Raw genomic sequence first — 21,253 nt, forward strand, 5'->3', positions numbered from 1 at the left:
CCAAATAACTTTGCCAAAGTAATGTGCTTCTTTAAAAATTAAAAAAAATATATATATATTCCATTTTCTTTAATTTGCTAATATTGTACAGAACTCACGGGCTGACAGGATGGCCTAGAGGTATGCACACTCACCTCTAAGCTGTCGAGCCTGGGTTTGCATCCTGACCCAGCTTTAAATGGTCATCTCAGTGTTTTGCAGGGTGATTCATCAATGTGTGTGCTGTCCCTGAGATGGACGTTAAACCGATGTTCCGTCTGCCAGCATTTGTTGGTGGATGTTAAAGATGCCATCATGTCCTTTTTAAAGAGTAAGGCCGAAGTCACATTTGCTCTACGGCGAGGATACAGTGGCCGTACGCCCTCTGAATTGACAAACGTGCGGCGGCCGCAGAGTTTCTGCGGTGGCCCTACGCCGTTTGGCTATATTTTACAGGCCGTAAGGTCGCCGTGGAATTATAACGCGGAGTTACAACTTTTTTTCATTTCTACGTTCGCCGTAGCAATTCGACAAGCCGAAAAAAAAAAAAAAAAAAAAATTCACCCATTTGTTACCGTCCGTGTGGCCGCATGTTCGCCTTAGGGCCCTCCTGCAGGCACCTTGCGTCTACCTTAAATTATATGGCTGCCGCAGGAACGCCCTAAGGTCACCGTGCGACATCAAATCAAAGACCGTACGGAAACCCCACGTTTTCGGTCTCCACAATTTATAAACACGCCGTGCAGCTCCCCGAAAAATAAAAACATATGTGACTGCTACATTGTGTGACCGTGGAAATACTGCGGCCGCCCTATAATTCCTAATGGGCATAGATTTTGCAGACCCCACGGCCGCCGTGGCAAATGTGACCTTGGCCTAAGCGAGCCAACGCCGGCACCATGAACAAATTCCAAATTCCTTCCCTAACCAGCACCGTGCATGCCACTGTGCAGGCTTGTGCTTCATATGAACAACGAAGAAAACAGAACTCATCTCAAATACTATTACTCTTAATGAGACTTCTAACCTGGTGGGGGCTTGGGATCTTAGGGTCCTGAGTTCAAGCCCCGTTGAGCCGCTGAATTAAAATACACTAGGAGATTGACTCAGCCTGTCATGCTTCTGAGGTCGGCAAAATGAGTACCAGTGTACTGGTAAGGGAGACACTCCATCAGCGGCACAGCTGCGTCAACCAATGATGCAACCAGCAGCCACAGGCTGCATTCTATTGAGAGAATGAGACTTCTGGATATATATATATATATCTATATCTTCCTCCATTATTCACGGTGTGTGAAAGGCTCATCGTGTGAGAGAACCATCATAGCTCAGCGAGAAAACCGTGATTGGTCAAAATTAAACCCACACTAACTAAATTGGTACATGATGAACCCTCTCCACCCCTCCCCACTCCCCACTCCACCACATGGATATGTTATAAACCGAAAGCATCTCAAGGTTTTCACAAAGAATACAATTTCATCACTCAAAAACCAAATAATTTTTCAGAAGGAAATACACAAATGTAATGATTTACTCAGTAAAAAAAAAAAAAAACTTTTTTTTTTGGTTAAAGTTCTCATGCTCACAAGAAAGCACATAATTATGTACAAATGTAGTTTGTCACAATTGGGCCCATTGACAAAATGGACATACCTTCCACATTTCTAAACACCACTCTAATTTTGATAAGCATATAAGGTCGAAGAGCAGTTAAATAAATTATTCTGACCAAAGCAAACCAGCATTTGACAAGCTTTACGATAAATCCCAACTTTGCTGCATCATGAGCTAGATGCAAAGGAGACATTATTTTATGTTTCTAACAAAATGTAGGAGACAAAATAAAAATCCTGAAAAGCAGGAACTCTGTCACATTCAGCCTTGTGCTGTCGCAAGTCCACAGTGGAGCGTTTTGTGCAGCCAGAGAACCAATGGACAGCTCTGCAGCCACAAAAGCACCTCAAAGATTTGGATTTGGCTGAGAGAGAATACAGTTTGGAAGGAAATTCTCAACCTTTGCAGCCAAGAATCTGCCTCACGAAGGTCATTGCTGCAAAAGATATAAAAAAAACGCCAAAAGTTTTAACTATTCACAAAACAGCAGCTTAACACTTCTTGGTGATCAAAGAGCTCAACAAAAATAAATACTTAAAAAGTCTACTTGTTTCTGATAGGGTTGGTCACTATCTTTAAGTGTCTGTTAGGTGGTGTATTGGTACAATACGAGGTTATTGCTCGTACACAAGATTTCATACAGAATGTATTGTGCATTATACATGATTGTGTAATGTTTATTGTGAAAGTTGACTTAGTAAAAGGGTAACCAGTTATCATGTTGACACTGATGTTTAACCTGTGTGGAAACATCGCCAGCGTATGAGAGAAATATTTTCCATCGACATGCTGACCGACAACCTTCTGCTCTGAGTTTGATTGTTGGCCTGATTATAAGCTGTCACATTGGTGCTTGGCAGGCAGGTTGTTGCATCACAAAATACATGGAAAGATCACAGACTGATCTGTCTGCTCGCACAAGTTAGTGGACGTTAAAGATTCCATGGTGTCTTTCGCAAATAGGCGAGTTATCACCGACATTCTGATCAAATTCTAAATGGGAAGGCAAAGGCAATTTACCCTGCATACTCTGTTACTTTATTCTCCATTCTCTTAATTTAGCTTTCCCCCCTTTCTCTTCTGCTTGCGTATCAAATAGATGACTCCGACATTGTGATGAACTGTCGTTCTTTTATGTTGTTAAGGAGGATTGCGATTGTTAAGAGTAGGTAAGAGAAACAGTTGCTGTTCATCCAAGGAGAAGAAAATAAAAATAATACGACATAGCCCGTGCTGCCAATCCCATCCCAAGGTTTTTGTCCCACATTCAAGGGAACTGCACACCTGGAATTGCATAGAAATTAAGATTTCAAGAAGTAAAGATACTGATTCAGAACTGCGTTTTCAATCCTGTCACTGATGGTTTAGTTCCACCTTTTATTGGCAGTCTCCATAACACAGTTTTCTCTTGAAGTTAAAGTTAAGAAATAATCTCAAATCAAAATTTCCAATTCTTTGATCTTCTTTATTCGTCTGCAGCACAAGGCTGTGAGGTAGGGAGCATCATTGGCTGAGGGCACAGCTGTGCCGCTGATGAAATGCCCTCTGCTGGTTAAGCTGCTGTCACACCTTGATGTTTTAGCCAGCGTATGCCTACGTATGAAAAATTTGCCGAACCAAGCTGGCACACGTCGAATATGCTATGGGGAAGTTTTGTATACGTTAAGAGCATGCTGGCATACGTCATTGTACGCCGAAATTTTCAGCATGTTGAAAATTTCGACGTATGACGCACATTCCGCATAAGCTGGCATAAGTTGTAGGCACGCTACGCGATCGTTGACACACGTCGACATACGTTACTTGTACGTTACTCATAAGTGGAAACTCGTCAAGGCAATGGTTAGCGTCAGTGTTCCAGATTCCCTGGTTTCTTTTTTTTCTTTTTTTTCTTCGGTATGACGGTTATGATTTAAATCATTGAGCGGCAGCCTTTGAATTAAATAACAACCGCACTAGAAATCTAAGTGTCAACATCACCGTCGTACCGAAGAAAAAAAAATAATAAAAAAAAACCATGGAGTCTGGAACACTGACGCCAACCATTACCTTGACGAGTTTCGACTTGAGTACCTTACAAGTAACGTGTGTCAACGATCGCGCAACGTGCCTACAACACGTTACTTATAGGTTAGAAATGAGTTTCGGGTACGCGAAACATTACCTCGACGTGTTTCGACTGATGAGTAACTTACAAGTAACGTGTGTTGACATGTGTCAATGATCGCCTAACGTGCCTACAACTTATGGCCAGCATTATGCAGAACGTGTGAGTCATATGCTGGCATATGTCAATTTCAAGCATGGAAAATTTGTCTAACAGCTCGGCGAACTACGACGTATGCCAGCGTGCTCTTAACGTATACAAATTTACCCATAATGTATTCGACATGTGCTGGCGTTTTAGCCCAATTTTGCACACGTCAGGCATACGTTGGCTAAATCGTCAAGGTGTGACAGGGCCTTTAGGGATGAATTTGGAATTTGGTCATGGTACCGGCGATAGCTTGCCTACTCTTCAGGAAGGATATCATGGGATCTCTTAAAACATCCACCAACAAGTGCTGGCAGACAGGATGCCCAAATCCAAGGGATGGCAGATGCATCAATGAATCACCCTGCCTGCCAAACACCGGAATGACAGTTTATAACTGGGTCAAATTCTCTGATGGAACACCATGAATGTTTGATTGTACCTTAAATTTCATCAGTAACAATCCATTATCATTACTTCCGTCAAAATTTTAAAACTCACCAACTCTTTACAAAATCGTGATGAGACCCCTACATAGGTTGCAAAAATTATTTTGCCAAACAGAATTGGACTGGAAAGTCGATGCTACCTGCCAAGAGCTTGTACACAGGAGCGTGCCATAACAAGGAAGGAGCTGGCGCTGGCACGAGTCCGAAGTGTCGCCTCAACTCCACGCAGGAGGTCATTTGTTTTGATCAGCAGCAGCATCTGGCGGGGCACGCGGTCCAGCAGCCCGGAGATTTGTGAGAGGTAATGTGCCGCTTCTGCCTGAAGCTCCGCAGACTACAAAACAAATATGAGGAAAGAGAAAAACAGGGGATTGGACTTGTGCAATGACCGTTTTTTTTTTTTTTACTGTCATTAATATATCTGCAATATTAGCAACGCAGTATTGGGAATTAACAACAATTTTTTTTAATTAAAATAATATTAATAACTAGTTTTGTGATGTGTGTAAATGATGCACTTCTTCTCATAAAGATAAAGTTCAGAGATAATCTCTCAATTCAAAATTGAAATGATAGTTAAATTCTACCTCTTCCTGACAGTCTTCATGAGAGACAAGATATATGCTTATGGAAAAATCCAGAAATGCAACTAATTTTTGTACACCGCTCCTTCCCAATTCCATATTCAGGTGACACATGATGTCATCGCCAGGCACCGAAGGGAGTACTCAGTTTTTACTCCGTTTGTCTTCTTGCTTTCTTGTTTTTGTCCGGGCAATATCTCAGCCATCCTTTAAGCTGGGAAGCTGAAAATTGGGGACAAAAATCATTTTTGAAGATGTGCTTTGGCAAAAATAGTATTTTTTTAATTCATCAATTAATTCATTAATTACTTAATTATCGATTTATTTCTTCCTTATTTATTTTCTTTCTCATCTGGGCAATATCTCAGGCACCCTTTGAGCTAGGAAGCTGATATATGGACAGAACAGTGAACAAGTGATTTGGCTGAAAAGGGTATTTTTGATTTATTGATTAATCAATTAATTATTCATTTTTGGATGAATTTTTTTTTTTTTTTAAGTTGCAGATTCAGATGAACAGTGGTGGTTTTGGTATACTATCAACCAATTAATGAAGAAATCAATTATTTAAGGATCATTATTTATTTCAATAATGCAATTAATCAATCAATTATTGTGCAGTGTTACCTTCCAATTCCGTCTCTGTGCTGCACGGCGAGTAAGTATCCATCCATCTATTGGGACCATATTCTGTGCAGAGCGTTGGTGCTGCCAAAGCAGTCTACTTGGCTATTGGGCACAATCCTGGACAGGTCGCCACTCCGACACAGGACACTCGAATGGCTCAATCACCCCAGCAAGCTGGTACTCACTTTGCCGACCGGAAGGATGACAGGCTGAGTCAACCCCACCACCCTCACCATTAAGCCAACACCAGGCATGAGTAAGTATCATTTGTACACATTCACTTCAGAAGTGCACCACTCCCTCCCAGTTCCATCTCCATGTGCTGTATAGTGATATTGCTGGGACACTTTTGCATGCTGCAGGATTTGTTATTTATATATTTGGCATGGGGGTGGTGTACTTTGAATGTACCTCCACTTGTTGTTCTTTATATTTAGCTGGTTCACTTGGAATATCTGGAGCTCAGGTAGAGTTTTGTCTGGTAAAGTTACTGGCTGGTGTTACATCAGAAATGGATGGGTTGAGAACTTTCAAGCTTTAAAATGGGTAAGATTGCCAACTCACTTGAAACTATCAGCAAGGAGTGTTGATGTAAATTTTGAACCAAAGAAGAAATGGCATGCATTAGGTGTGTGTGTGTGCGTGTGCGTGCGTGTGCGTGTGTGCGTGTGCGTGTGTGTGTGTGTGCGTGCGCGCGCGTCTCTCTCTCCTCCATAACTCTAAAACTATAAAATCCAGTAGCCTGAAACTTTGCATGCATACAAAGAAAACTCCAAGGAAGTGCATGACTGAAAATTAGGTGTTTGGGTAAATTAAAACACCCCTTTTGAAGATAATTAATGGCTTTATTTAATTATATCCTTTATCAGGTGATCCTCAGCCACCTCACTCTATAAGGACTTAAGGTATTTCATGGGTTACCTCACAGTGTCTGAAGCCAGCATGTTTTTGAGCCTGCTCAACCATACCTTGACTTGAAATAGGCCACAATGCTTTCTTGACGATAAAGTTTTATTTTTCACTTTCCTCAGTCATATCATCAAATGCCTGTTCATCGTAGCTACGAATCGCTGGGTACATTGCAATGCTTATAAATGCCTGGAGATGCCAGCATTCGTTGCTTTATTTCATTTCCGCAAATGCAATCACAAGTATCTCTTAAACTAAGTGGAATTACAAAACTTAAGCTCCAGAATTGAACTTGGCAGCAGTACCGACTGCTGTAAAAAAAAAAAAAAAAGTGTTCATTTATTTAATTCGGACATTGCTTGGGTATCTCCGAGAAGAAGTGTTTAATGTGATGGATCATTGCTTGACAAGCCAGCTGTTCCTTAAGAACAGTTTCATTGGAGTGCTTACAGTACTTGGTGAGCGCTCTATTATATTCGCACTGTCACTGAATACTTCATATCGATCGACTTGAACAAAGGTCAGTGGCCACTCAATGCATTGGTCACACATTGTTCTATGGTGCAACAGGCAGTGGCTGGCTCGCTGAAAATATGAAATTATATTTTACACGACGTTTCCCCTTTTTGTACGATCTTCCATAAGACCTGTCACTTTGGCAGAGATACAAACAAATAAAAATTGGTGCATGTTCTTCAAGTGATTCCACGGTTTGATACTGGAGGTAGGAAAGCAAAACAAATTGTATGATCAAAATGAGTAAAAAAAATAAAATTTCTGTTGTTATGAGGTAATGAATTGCCACATCGTGGCAGGAAAGCTGACAAGTACGCATGCTCCCTCTGTGTAGCCTGGGTTTGAATCCCAACCCAGCGAAAACTGTCATCCCGGTGTTTCACAGGGAGGATGATTCATCAATGTGTGTGCTGTCTCTTGGATGGACGTTAACCTGGACGTCACATCTGACAGAATCCCTCTCCCCTCACTCCCTCTCTCTACCCCTCTATCTCTCTCGCCCTCTCCCCCTGCTCCCCACCCCTTCCCCTTTGTTGAGGGGACTGTAGCATGTATGAACCAGATTCAGAGTAAGCCGACCAGAGGGGTGCAGAGGTTGCTGCATGCATGCATGCAGGCAGACCTTTGCCAGGAAGATAGCATGGGTTTTATATGCTCCCACACCAGGTCTCCAAAGTATCCACGTGTGTGTGTGTGTGTGTGTGTGTGTGTGTGTGTGTGTGTGTGTGTGTGTGTGTGTGTGTGTGTGTTTTATCTCCATATGCGGGTTTCGGAAGGTGGAACGGAGTCCTCCCAGGCTATTGGAAGGTGGAACGGAGTCCTATTCACCTCTGTTTCGGGAAGGACGGTCACGTATCGCGGACCAAGGTGTAAAGTTTTGTTCCGAGGGCTCTTTTGAGGATTGTCACTGAGCCCCAGATAGCGTACAACTGAAATTCGTTTGTAGTAATATTCACGGGGATGGTTTTTGAGATCTTCGTAAGCTTATTAATCATTCCTGTTCCTCCAGTGATCAGTGGTGCAATTTCAGATCTCTTCAACTTCCAGGGTCTTTTCACTTCATTTTTGAGATCTTGGTATTTGGTCATTTCCTTGATTTCTACATTGTTTACATCAAAATTTCTGAAAACTGAATCGTGTGTGCGTGTGGTCATGAAGCATAACATATCAACAGCCTCACAACAAAAGTGCCTGTCATTTTTTTTCCAGTTTTTGAGATTTTCTGTCCAATTCATCTATTGCCATGACATAATCATAATAAGTAACAAGATTTGTGTTTCATTGAGCTTCCAACAACGCTGTGCACAAGAAATAGTGAGTAAATATTCATTGATGAAGAATTGCTGCAGTTTTTTTTGTGTTTTTCTCAAAACTGCAAAAAATGACAGCCACTTTTGTGAAGAGGGTGACTATGTTCTCTTTGTGAACCCCACCAACAGTCCTCACCTTTCTCTCTCCCCCACCACCCCCCCCCCCGACTCACTCTCTCCGTCTCTTTCTGCTCTCGCTGTCTCTCTCCCCCCCTCCTCTCTCCCCTCCCCTCCCTTTCTGTCTCTCCATCTTCTATCTTATATCTTCTATCTACTCTCTACTGTCTTCTGTGTATATCTTCGGTCTTTTCTGTACTCTTCTCTCGACTCTTCTATCTTCTACTCTCGACTCTTTACTCTCTTCTATCTACTACTCTCCACTATCTTCTATCTTCTATCCTCTAGACTATCTTCTCTCTTTCTACTCTCTGCTATCACTATCTTCTACTCTCTTCTACTCTCTTCTACTCTCTTCTACTCTCCACTCTCTTCCACTCTCTACTCTCAACTATCTTCTATCTTCTCTCTACTCTATACCATCTTCTCTTTCTTCTATCTTGTACTCTCTCCTCTTTACTCTCTAGTATCTTGTACTCTCTACTATCTTCTTCTACTCTCTACTATCTTGTATCTTCGACTCTTCTGTCTTCTCTCTTTCTACTATCTACTATCTTCTCTTTCTACAATCAACTCTCCTCTCTACGACTCTCCACTCTCCTCTCTCTACTATGTTCTATCTTCTACCCTCTACTCTCTAGTATCTTGTACTCTCGACTCTCGTATTCTCTTCTATCTGCTCTCTACTCTCTTGTATCTTGTATCTTCTTCTCTCTGCTATCTTCTTCTACTCTCTACGACTCTTGTATCTTCTATCTTGTACTCTCTACTATCTTCTACTCTCTAATACTCTCTTCTGTCTTCTACTCTCTACTGTCTTCTATCTTCTATCTGCTCTCTACTTTCTACTATCTTCTCTCTACTCTTCGACTCTCGGGTATCTTGTATCTTCTACTCTCTTCTATCTACTCTCTGCTCTATACTATCTCTTCTCTTCTATCTTCTACTCTCCACTGTCTTCTCTCTTTCTACGATCTACTCTCTACTATCTTCCACTCTCTTGTATCTTCTACTCTCTACTATCTTCTCTTTCTACAATCAACTCTCCACTCTCTCTCCACTATCTTCTATCTTCTACCCTCTACTCTCTAGTATCTTGTACTCTCGACTCTCTTATATCTTGTATTCTCTGCAATCTACTCTCGACTATCTTCTTCTACTCTCTACTACTCTCTACTCTCTAGTATCTTGTACTCTCTACTATCTTCTATCTACTCTATACTTTCTCTTCTCTTCTATCTTCTACCCTCTACTCTCGTGCATCTTGTATCTTGTACTCTCTCCTCTCTACTCTCTTGTATCTTGTACTCTCTACTATCTTGTATCTTCTACTCTCTACGATGTTCTACTCTCTTGTATGTTGTATCTTCTACTCTCTACAATATTCTCTTTCTACAATCAACTCTCCACTCACTCCTATCTTCTACTCTCTACGACTCTCCACTCTCCTCTCTCTACGATCTTCTATCTTCTACCCTGTACTCTCGACTCTCTTGTATTCTCTTCTATCTGCTCTCTACTCTCTACTATCTTCTTCTACTCTCTACTCTCTAGAATCTTCTATCTGCTCTCTGCTATCTACTCTCTTCTTCCACTCTCTACTATCTTCTACTCTCTAATACTATCTTGTATCTTGCATCTTGTACTCTCGACTGTCTTCTATCTTCTATCTGCTCTCTACTTTCGACTATCTTCTCTCTACTCTTCGACTCTCTGGTATCTTGTATCTTCTACTCTCTACTATAAACTTTCTCTACTCTATAGTATCTTCTACCCTCTACTCTCTAGTATCTTGTACTCTCTACTCTCTTGTATTCTCTTCTATCTGCTCTCTGCTCTCTGCTCTCTGCTCTCTACTTTCTACTATTTTCTCTCTACTCTCTTGTATCTTCCACTCTCTTCCATCTGCTCTCTACTCTCTACTCTGTACTATCTTCTCTCTTTCGACAATCTACTCTCTACTACTCCCCACTGTCTACAATATACTATCTCTTCTCTACTCTATACGATCTTCTATCTTCTATCTTCTCCCCTCGACCCTCTATTCTCTAGTATCTTGTACTCTCGACTCTCTTCTGCTCTCTGCTCTCTCCTATCTACTCTCGACTATCTTGTATCTTGTATATTCTACTCTCCACTATCTTCTTCTACCGTCTACGACTCTCTACTCTCTTTCTACTATCTACTCTCTTGTATCTTGTATCTTCTACTCTCCACTCTCTCCTCTCTTCAACTACTCTCTACTCTCTTCTACTCTCTACTATCTTGTATCTTGTATCTTGAACTCTCGACTCTCTTGTATTCTCTCTGCTCTCTGCTATTTGCTCTCCACTCTCTACTATCTTCTTCTACTCTCTACTCTCTTTCAACTATCTATTCTCTACTCTCTTGTACTCTCGACAATCTAGTATCTTCTCTCTTTCTACGATCTACTCTCTTCTTCTACTCTCTGCTCTCCACTCTCTGCGATCTTCCCTCTACTATTCTCTACACTATCTTCTGTCTTCTACCCTCTACTCTCTAGTATCTTGTACTCTTATATCTTCTATCTACTCTCTACTCTATACTATCTTCTACCTTCTATCCTCTACCCTCTACTCTCGACTCTTGCATCTTGTATCTTCTACTCTCTATCATCTTCTTCTACTGTCTTGTATCTTGTACTCTCTACTATCTTCTACCACTCTCGACTCTCTTGAATCTTGTATCTGGTATCTTGTATCTTCTCTCTTTCTACTATCTAGTATCTTGTACTCTCCACTCTCTTCTGTCTTCTATCTTCTATCTACTCTCTTTCTACTCTCCACTACCCTCTACTCTTCACTCTCTACTATTATCTACTCTCTACTCTCTACTCTATACTATCTTCTATCTTCTTCCCTCCACCCTCTACTCTCTTGTATCTTGTATTATCTGCTCTCTGCTCTCTACTTTCTACTATTTTCTCTCTGCTCTCTACTCTCTTGTATCTTGTATCTTCTACTCTCTACTACTCTCCACTCTCTACAATATACTATCTTCTATCTTCTCCCCTCGACCCTCTACTCTCTAGTATCTTGTATCTTGTACTCTCTACTCTCTGCTCTCTGCTCTCTACTCTCCACTATCTTCTTCTACTCTCTTCCGTCTACTACTCTCTACTATCTTCTACTCTCTATCTTCTTCTACTCTCTATCTTCCACCCTCGACCCTCAACTCTCTTGTATCTTGTATTCTCTTCTATCTTCTCTCTACTCTCTACGATCTGCTCTTTCTGCTCTCTGCTCTCCACTCTCTTGTATCTTGTACTCTCTACTCTCTACGATCTGCTCTTTCTGCTCTCTGCTCTCCACTCTCTTGTATCTTGTACTCTCTACTCTCTTCTATGTACTCTCTTCTCTCTCCTACTCTCTACTATCTTCTCTCTTCTATTCTCTTCTGTCTTCTGTGCTCTCTACTCTCTAGTATCTTGTATTCTCTTCTATCTTCTATCTACTCTCGACTCTCTTGTGTCTTGTATTCTCTTCTATCTGCTCTCTGCTCTCGACTTTCTACTATCTTCTCTCAACTACTCTTCTACTCTCTACTCTGCTCTCTGCTCTCTTGCATCTTGTATCTTCTACTCTCGACTCTCTACTATCTTCTCTCTTTCTCCTATCTTCTTCTACTCTCGACTACTCTCTTGTATCTTGTATTATCTTGTATCTTGTATTCTCTTCTATCTACTCTCTGCTCTCTTCTCTCTTCTCTCTTCTCTCCACTCTCTTCTATCTACTCTATTTCTACTATCTACTCTCCACTATCTTCTACGACTCTCAACTCTACTCTCGACTCTCTTCTACCCTCTTGTATCTTGAATTCTCTTCAATCCACTCTCTATCTTCAATCTGCTCTCTTCTCTCTACGATCTTCTCTCTTTCTACTATCTACTCTCCACTCTCGACTTCTCTCTTCTCTCTACTCTCCACTCAATTGTATCTGATATCTTGTACTCTCTTCTGTCTTCTATCTACTCTCCACTCTCTACTCTCTTCTATTCTCAACTATCTTCTCTCTTCTATTCTCTTCTGTCTTCTGTGCTCTGTGCTCTCTCCTCTCTAGTATCTTGTATTCTCTTCTATCTACTCTCTTGTATTCTCTTCGATCTGCTCTCTGCTCTCTGCTCTCTGCTCTCTGCTCTCCGCTTTCCGCTGTCGACTTTCTACTGTCTTCTCTCTACTCCTCTTCTACTCTCTGCTCTCTTCTATCTACTATCTACTATCCACTCTCGACTTTCTACTATCTTTTCTCCACTCTCTACTATTCTCTTCTATCTTCTCTCTACTCTCTTGTATCTTCTACTCTCTTCTATCTTGTATCTTCCACTCTCTAGTATCTTGTATCTTCTACTCTCTACTCTGTTCTATCTTCTCTCTACTCTCTTCTCTCTTCTCCACTATCTTCTCTTCTGTGCTCTGTGCTCTGTTGTCTGTGCTCTGTTCTCTCTACTCTCGAGTCTCTTGTATTCTCTTCTATCTTCTCTCTACTCTCCTGTATTATCTTCTATCTTCTATCTGCTCTCGACTTTCTACTACTCTTCTACTCTCTACTACTCTCTAGTTTCATGTATCTTCCACTCTCTACTCTCTACGATCTTCTCTTTCGACTATCTTCTTCTACTCTCTTGTATCCTCTGCTATCTTCTATCTTCTATCCTCTGTCCTCTATCTGCTCTCTTGTATCTTCTCCCCTCTCCCCTCTACTATCTTCTATCTTCTATCTATTCTCTACTCTCTACTTCTCTCGACTCTCTTGCATCTTGTATCTTGTACTCTCGACAATCTAGTATCTACTCTCTTTCTACTATCTACTCTCTTCTTCTGCTCTCTGCTCTCCACTCTCTACTCTATACTATCTTCTACCCTCGACTCTCGACTCTCGACTCTCTAGTATCTTGTACTCTCTTGTATCTTTTATCTTCCATCTACTCTCTACTTTATACTCTCTTCTCTTCTATCTTCTACCTTCTTTCTTCTACCCTCTACTCTCTCCTCTCGACTCTCTAGTATCTTGTATCTTCCACTATCTTCTTCCACTCTCTACTACTCTCGACTCTCTTGTATCTTGTACTCTCTACTCTCGACTACCCTCTACTCTCCACTCTCTACTATTCTCTAATCTCTGCTCTCTACTCTCTACTATCTTCTATCTTACCTCCACCCTCTACTCTCTCGTATCTTGTATCTTGTACTCACTATTCTCTTCGATCTGCTCTCCGCTCTAGACTTTCTACTCTTGCATCTTGTATCTTCAACTATCTTCTCTCTACTATCTACTATCTTCTCTCTTGTATCCTCTGCTCTCTTCTATCTACTCTCTACTCTCTACTCTCTTGTATCTTCCACTCTCTACTCTCTACTATCTTCTCTCTTTCTACTCTCTACTACTCTCTTCGACTCTATCTTCTTCTTCTACTCTCTTGCATCTTGTATCTTGTACTCTCTAGTGTCTTGTATCTTCTGCTATCGACTATCTACGATCTACTCTCTACTACTCTCCTGTATCTTGTATCCTCTGCTATCTTCTGTCCTCCATCTGCTCTCTCGACTCTTGTATCTTGTATCTTCTACCCTCTCCCCCTCTACCCTCTCCCCCTCTCCCCTCTAATCTCTTGTATCTTCTAAGCTCTACTATCTTCTCTCTTTCTACTATCTTCTACTACTCTCGACTCTCTTGTATCTTCGACTACTCTCTACTCTCTTGTACATTGTGTCTTCTACCCTCTACCCTCTACTCTCTTCTCTCTTGTATCTTCGACTCTCTACTATCTACTCTCCACTCTCTTGTATCTTGTACTCTCTTCTATCTTCTATCCACTCTCTTCTCTCTACTACTCTCTACTTTCTCCTATTTTCTCTCTTCTATTCTCGACTCTCGTATCTTGTATTCTCTTCTATCTACTCTCTGCTCTCTTGTATCTTGTATTATCTTCTATCTTCTCTCCGCTCTCGACTCTCTACTATCTTCTGCTACTCTCTACCACTCTCTTGTATCTTGTATCCTCTGCTCTCTTCTCTTTACTCTCTTGTATCTTCTTCTATCGACTCTTCTTCTCTCTATGACTCTCTACTCTCGACTCTTCTTCTCTCTATGACTCTCCACTCTCTACTTTCTTCTCTCTACTATCTTCTACTACTCTCTTCGACTCGACTCTCTACTCTCTTGCAACTTGTACTCTCTCCACTCTCTACTCTCTTGTATCTTCTCTCTTTCTACTATCTACTCTCCACTCTCTATCTTCTACTACTCTCTACTCTCTTCGACTCTCTGCTGTCTTCTATCTGCTCTCCACTCTCGACTCTCAACTCTCTTGTATCTTCTACCCTCTACTCTCAACTCTCTTCTATCTTCTCACTTCTCTCTCCTCTCAACTACTATCTTCTCTCTACTCTCTTGTATCTTCCACTCTCGACTCTCTACTATCTTCTCTCTTTCTACTCTCTACTCTCTTGTATCTTGTATCCTCGACTCTCGACTCTCTACTGTCTTCTTCTACTCTCTACCACTCTCGACTCTCTTGCATCTTGTATCTTGTAATCTCTACTATCTTCTATCTACTCTCGACTCTCCTATATTCTTCTACTCTCTACTCTCTTGTATCTTCCACTCTCTACTCTCCACTATCTACTCCACTATTTTCTTCTACTCTCTACTCTCTTCTCTCCACTCTCTACTCTCTACTCTCTAGTATCTTGCATCTTCTACTCTCTGCTATCTATGATCTATCTTCTTCTACCCTCCACCCTCTAGTATCTTGTATCTTGTACTCTCAACTCTCAACTCTCTTCTCTCTACTCTCTTGTATCTTGTACTCTCTGCTCTCTACTATCTTCTATCTACTCTCAATGACTCTCTACTCTCGACTATCTTGAATCTTCTTCCACTCTCTACTATCTTCTCTCTTTCGACTATCTTCTACTACTCGACTCTCTAGCTTCTTGTATCTTCTACCTTCTACTATCTATAGTAGAGTAGTAGAAGATACAAGATACTAGAGAGTAGAGAGTACAAGATGCAAGATAGTAGGAAGAGAGTTGAGAGTAGTAGAGAGAATATAATAGATAGTTGAGAGCAGAGACAAGATACAAGATAGTGGAGAGTAGAGAGAAGAAAGAAGAGAATACGAGAGAGTAGAGAGTAGAGGGTAGAGGGTAGAAGATAGTAGAGGGTAGTCGAGAGTAGATAGAAGAGAGTAGAGAGTGGAGAGTACAAGATGCAAGAGGGTTGAGGGTCGAGGGGAGAAGATAGAAGGTAGAAGAGAAGAGAGAGGATAGAGTAGAGAGTAGATGGAAGATAGAAGATATAAGATAGTAGAGAGTAGAGGGTAGAAGATACCAGATAGTAGAGACTAGAAGAGTCGAGAGTAATAGAAGAGTAGAGAAAAGATCGTAGAAAGTGGAGAGAAGAGAGTAGTAGATGGAAGAGAGAAGAGAGTCGAAGATAGAAGATAGTACAAGATACAAGAGAGTGGAGAGTAGATAGCAGAGAGTAGAAGATCGAAGAGAGTCGAGAATACAAGATACTAGAGGGTAGAGGGTAGAAGATAGAAGATAGTGCAGAGAAGAGAGAGTAGAAGAAGATAGTAGAGAGTAGATTGTCAAAAGAGAGAAGATAGTAGAGTAGATACCAGATAGAAGATCGTAGAGAGGAGGGAGTACAAGATACAAGATACCAGAGAGTAGAGGGTAGAAGATATTATATAGTCGAGAGTAGTTGAGAGTAGAAGATACAAGAGAGTAGAAAGAGAGAAGACAGTCGAGAGTTGAGAGTAGTAGAGGGGAAAGAGTAGAAGAAGATAGTGGAGAGTAGAAGATACAAGATAGTAGAGAGTAGAAGAAGATAGAGGGTAGAAGATAGAAGATAGTAGAGAGGAGATAGTCAAAAGTAGAGAGCAGATAGAAAAGAATACAAGAGAGTAGAGAGTACAAGATACGAGAGAGTAGAGGGTAGAGGGTAGAGGGAAGAAGATCGTAGAGGGTGGAAGAAGATAGCAGAGAGAAGATAGAAGATACAAGAGAGTAGAAGAGAGTCGAAGAGTAGTAGAGAAGAGAGCAGAAGATATAAGATAGAAGAGAGTCGAAGAGAGCAGAAGGTAGAAGATACAAGAGAGGAGAGAGTGGAGAAGAGAGTGGAAGATAGTAGATAGAAGATAGTACAAGATACTAGAGGGTAGAAGATAGAAGATAGTAGAGAGAAGATTGTAGATAGTGGAGAGGAAAAGATACAAGACAGTCGAGAGTAGAGGAGAGAGTACAAGATAGTAGAGAGCAGATAGAAGAGAGCAGAAAGCAGAAGATACAAGATACTTGAGAGAAGATAGTAGAGAGTATAAGACACAAGATACAAGATAGTAGAGAGTCGAGAGTACAAGATACTAGAGGGTCGAAGATACTATAGAGTAGAGAGAAGATAGTAGAGCATGGAGAGTCGAGAGTAGAAGAAGATAGGAGAGAGTGCAGAGTAGAAAGAGAGAAGATAGCAGCAAGAAGATAGTGGAGAGTAGAGAGTACCAGATACAAGATATAAGAGAGTAGAGAGTAGAAGAAAATAGTAGAGAGTGGAGAGTAGATATTAGAAAGAGAGAAGATAGTAGAGAGTAGAAGATACAAGAGAATCGAGAGTAGAGAGAAGATAGAAGATAGAAGAGAGTAGAAGATACAAGACACTAGAGAGTCGGGGAAGAGGGTTGAGGGTATAAGATAGAAGAGATAGTATAGAGTAGAGAGCTGAAGATAGAAGATAGTGGAGAGTAGTGGAGAGTAGTAGAGAGTGAAGAGTAGATAGCAGAAAGAGAAGATAGTAGAGAGTAGAGAGTAGAAGATAGAAGAGAGCAGTAGTAGAAAGGAGAGAGCACAGAGAAGAGAGTGGAAGATAGAAGATAGTACAAGATACAAGAGGGTAGTAGATGGAAGATAGTAGAAGAGTCATAGAGAGAAGAAAGTAGAGAGTAGTGAGCAGAGAGTAGAGAAGATTGTGAGAGTAGAGAGTACAAGATAAAAGATAATAGAGAGTTGAGAGTCGAGAGTACAAGATACTCGAGGGTAGAAGGTAGAAGATAGTAGAGAGAAGATTGTAGAGAGGAGAGAGTAGAAAGAGAGAAGATACAAGAGAGTAGAGAGTCGACAGTAGTAGAGAGTAGAAAGAGAGTGGAGAGTAGAAGATACAAGAGAGTAGAGAGGAGAGAGTGGTCGAGAGAAGATAGTGGAGAGGAAAAGATACAAGACACGAGAGAGTCGAGGGTAGAAGAGAAGAGATAGTAAATAGCAAGCAGATAGAAGATAGCAGAAGATACAAGATAGTAGAGAGTATAAGACACAAGATACAAGATAGTAGAGAGCCGAGAGTACAAGATACTAGAGGGTAGAAGGTAGAAGATACTATAGAGTAGAGAGAAGATAGTAGAGCGTGGAGAGTCGAGAGTAGAAGAAGATAGGAGAGAGTGGAGAGTAGAAAGAGAGCAGAGAGCAGAGAGAAGATAGAAGATAGTGGAGAGTAGAGAGTACCAGATACAGGATAGTAGAGAGTGGAGAGTAGATAGTAGAAAGAGAGAAGATAGTAGAGAGTAGAGAGTGGAAGATACAAGATAAGAGTTGAGAGGAGAGAGTGGTCGAGACTAGAGAGAAGATAGTAGAAGATACAAGACACTCGAGAGTAGAGAGTACAAGATGCAAGAGAGTAGAGAGTCGAGGGAAGAGGGTTGAGGGTAGAAGATAGAAGATACTAGATACTGGAGAGTAGAGAGAAGAAGATAGTAGAAGATACAAGATACAAGAGAATAGAGAGTAGAAGAAGGTAGTAGAGAGGAGAAGAAGATAGTAGAGAGTAGATCACAGAGAGCAGAGAGGCGTAGAAGATGGAAGAGAGTCGAAGATACAAGATACTAGAGAGTAGAGAGTGGAAGAGAGTAGTAGAGAGCAGATAGAAGAGAGTAGAGCAGAAGATACAAGAGAGTAGAAGAGTAGAGAGAAGATAGCAGAGAGCAGATAACAGCAGAAGAGTAGAAGATACAAGATACAGGAGAGCAGAGAGCAGATAGAAGATCGAAGAGATTAGAGAGTAGAAGATAGAAGAGAGTCGAAGATGGAAGATAGAAGATAGTAGAAGATAGTATGGAGTAGAGAGTAGAGAGTACAAGATACTAGAGGGTAGAAGATAGAAGATAGAAGATAGTAGAGAATAGTAGAGAGGAGAGAGTACAAGATGCAAGAGAGTAGAAGATACAAGATACAAGAGAGTAGAGAGGAGAGAGTGGTCGAGAGTAGAGAGAAGATAGTGGATCGTAGACAGCAGAGAGTAGAGAGTAGAAGATACAAGACACCAGAGAGTCGAGAGTACAAGAGGCAAGAGGAGAGTCGAGAGCCGAGGGGAGAAGATAGAAGAGAAGAGATAGTTTTGAGTAGAGAGAAGAGAGAAGAGAGAAGAGAGAAGAGAGCAGAAGATAGAAGATGGTAGAGAGTAGAGAGCAGAAGATAGAAAATAGTAGAGAGTAGAAGATACAAGATACTTGAGAGTAGAGAGTCGAGAGAAGATAGTAGAGAGAAGAGAGTAGAGAATACAAGATACTAGAGGGTCGAAGATAGAAGATAGAAGATAGTATCGAGTAGAGAAGAGATAGTATATAGTAGATAGTAGAGAGTCGATTGTCAAAAGAGAGAAGATAGTCGAGGGCAGGGCCCACAGGGCCACGGCCCGGGACCCCGCGCCTCCCAGGGGCCCCGCGCAAATGCAAAGATTACAAGAAATTCTGCTATTTTCCCCCTTTTGTTTGTTTGTGAAAAAAATCTTCGTTTGTGTAAATGGTCAGTGAATCACGAAACAAATACTCAATATCCCTGTTAATTTGGCATCTGTTTGGTTATGTTTATCATTTATTTTACATCTTTGAACTTACTTTTTTTCCTTTCCACTGATAAGAGTGCAATCTTAAGGTCAACCACAGAAATAGATCACACAAAAAAGTGAGGGTTTTCCCAATCCCAGCAAGCTATGGCCGTCTCGATTTCATTTTTGCAAAATTACATGCCCGCCCTGAATCTGTTTGCTATGCACTGCGCAGGCGTACTGCTGGGGTGGTTATACTGTAATTGTGTAATTCAAGTTTACACACCGGATAATATTTTATTATATTTATAAGGTGTTTCTCAGTGGCAGAGTGGTAAGGTTGCTGGCTGGTCACCTCTATATGGATTTGGCGGAGTGGGTTCGAATCCTACCGGTGGCATATGTAAATCATGTGTCATGGCTGAGACGAGGTGATTTCCTCCTGGTTCTCCAGTTTCCTCCACCAGAGAGACACACCTCGCAATAATAATCTGAGCCGTAGAGAAATACTCGACAAGCCCTGGTCTTATCAATCCACTTAATATATCTCGATTATTATTTAGGTATGTTTGGTGTCAACTGCTGAAATATTGCTTTCTATTGTAGGAACTGCCTGTGTGTGGACCTGGTTGAGCCATGGCGGAACGTGAACGTGATCGAGGAAGAAAATACCAGTCTGGTGCGGCCAAGCGGAAGGAAAGCACAGCAGCCGAAAGCGAACGGAACAAGCTACCCAAAATTACAAGTTGGCTGAAGAGTACAACAGCCACAGTCGGGTTATACAATGAAAAGGATAACAACGCGAAGGGAAACATAGCTATGATTACGTCAGCATTATCTGCTGTTGGCCCTGCTCCTTGTTTCAGTGCTGCTGATGCTAGCGGTGATAAAAACTCAAATGATTCTGCTTCAGAATGTGGTTCAGAAGTAGACAGCGAAACGGCTGAAGATAATGAAAAAGACATTGGCCTTTGGCCAGACCAGCTACCAGAGAAGTTCCGAAACTACTGGATCGAGAAGGGTAGTGCACAATGTCGTAATGTAGACAGTGACTACAAGAACTCCACTGTCCGTCATGGAAATAAAAATCGTCATTGTACAAAAAATTTGTTCAGTAGAAAACACACGTTATCTGGAGAAGAAATCGATCTCAGTTGGCTGTGCTATTCTGAAGAGACCGGCTGTCTGTTGTTTTATTTGCCATCTGATGTCACCCATGTCAGACACTAAAAGTCGGTTTACATCCGGGTTCCAAGATTGGAAACGCGCTGGGGAGTCGATAGAAGGAGGCACTAATTCAGATCAGCATAAAGAGGCAATGTCGAGCCTGGCCAGCAGAAAATCATTGCAAGGCCGCGTTAACGCTGGACTAGTTCGTCAGTACGAGTCAGAACTGCACTACTGGCACGAAGTGCTACGACAGTGCGCAGATGTCCTCATGTTTCTTTTGTGAACGTGGTCTGCCCATCCGAGGTGACGACGAGGTGATCGGTTCGGTACATAACGGAAATTACCTGGGAGTGATGGACCTTCTGAGCAAGTACGACACTTTCCTTGCGGCACATCTCAATAAACATGCCAACAAAGGGAGCGGTAACGTAAACTACCTCTCATTGACAGTATGTAACGAACTAATCAATGTGTTGGGTAGAAAAGTTCTGAGTGCCATTGTTGCGGAAGTTCGGAGGGCCAAATAATACTCCATATCAGTGGACTCCACTCCGGACGTGTCGCACACTGACCAGCTATGTCTAACCATCCGCTACGTGTTGCCAGAGGGGCCAGTTGAGCGTTTCTTGACATTCGTGCCCTGACTGAATCATTCCGGAAAGGAGATCGCAGACGTCGTTCTTGATTTTCTCCAAACGAACAAAATTCCGATCTCTGACTGTCGCGGTCAATCATACAACAACGCCAGCAACATGTCTGGAAAATACCGTGGCATCCAGGCACACCTAAAAAGTCGTTGCAAATTTGCTGAGTTTGTTCCTTGCATGGCTCATTCTCTCAACCTCATCGGGATGTGTGCTGCTGAGTGCTGCATGGCTGCTG

The 21,253-nt window shown here is 41.6% G+C and overlaps 1 protein-coding gene across 10 annotated transcripts in view; it reads right to left on the reverse strand.

Annotated features, from left to right (window-relative positions):
• Positions 1-300: 300 nt before the first annotated feature.
• ADCK1 (aarF domain containing kinase 1) overlaps positions 301-21,253 on the reverse strand; it is a 123,628-nt gene continuing 102,675 nt past the window's right edge. For all 10 annotated transcript variants that reach the window (XM_085869592.1, XM_085869596.1, XM_085869590.1 and 7 more), the window contains 2 exons: positions 4,440-4,633; positions 301-2,032 (listed from right to left, as the gene is read on the reverse strand). In XM_085869592.1, coding sequence (XP_085725718.1) covers positions 1,858-2,032; positions 4,440-4,633 — 369 coding nt within the window. In that variant the 3' untranslated portion in view covers positions 301-1,857. The remainder of the gene's footprint in view (positions 2,033-4,439; positions 4,634-21,253) is intronic.

This window comes from Eptatretus burgeri, chromosome 2 (genome assembly GCF_056783735.1).
Source record: "Eptatretus burgeri isolate ZD-2024b chromosome 2, Ebu_testis_v1, whole genome shotgun sequence".
NCBI lineage: Eukaryota > Metazoa > Chordata > Myxini > Myxiniformes > Myxinidae > Eptatretus > Eptatretus burgeri.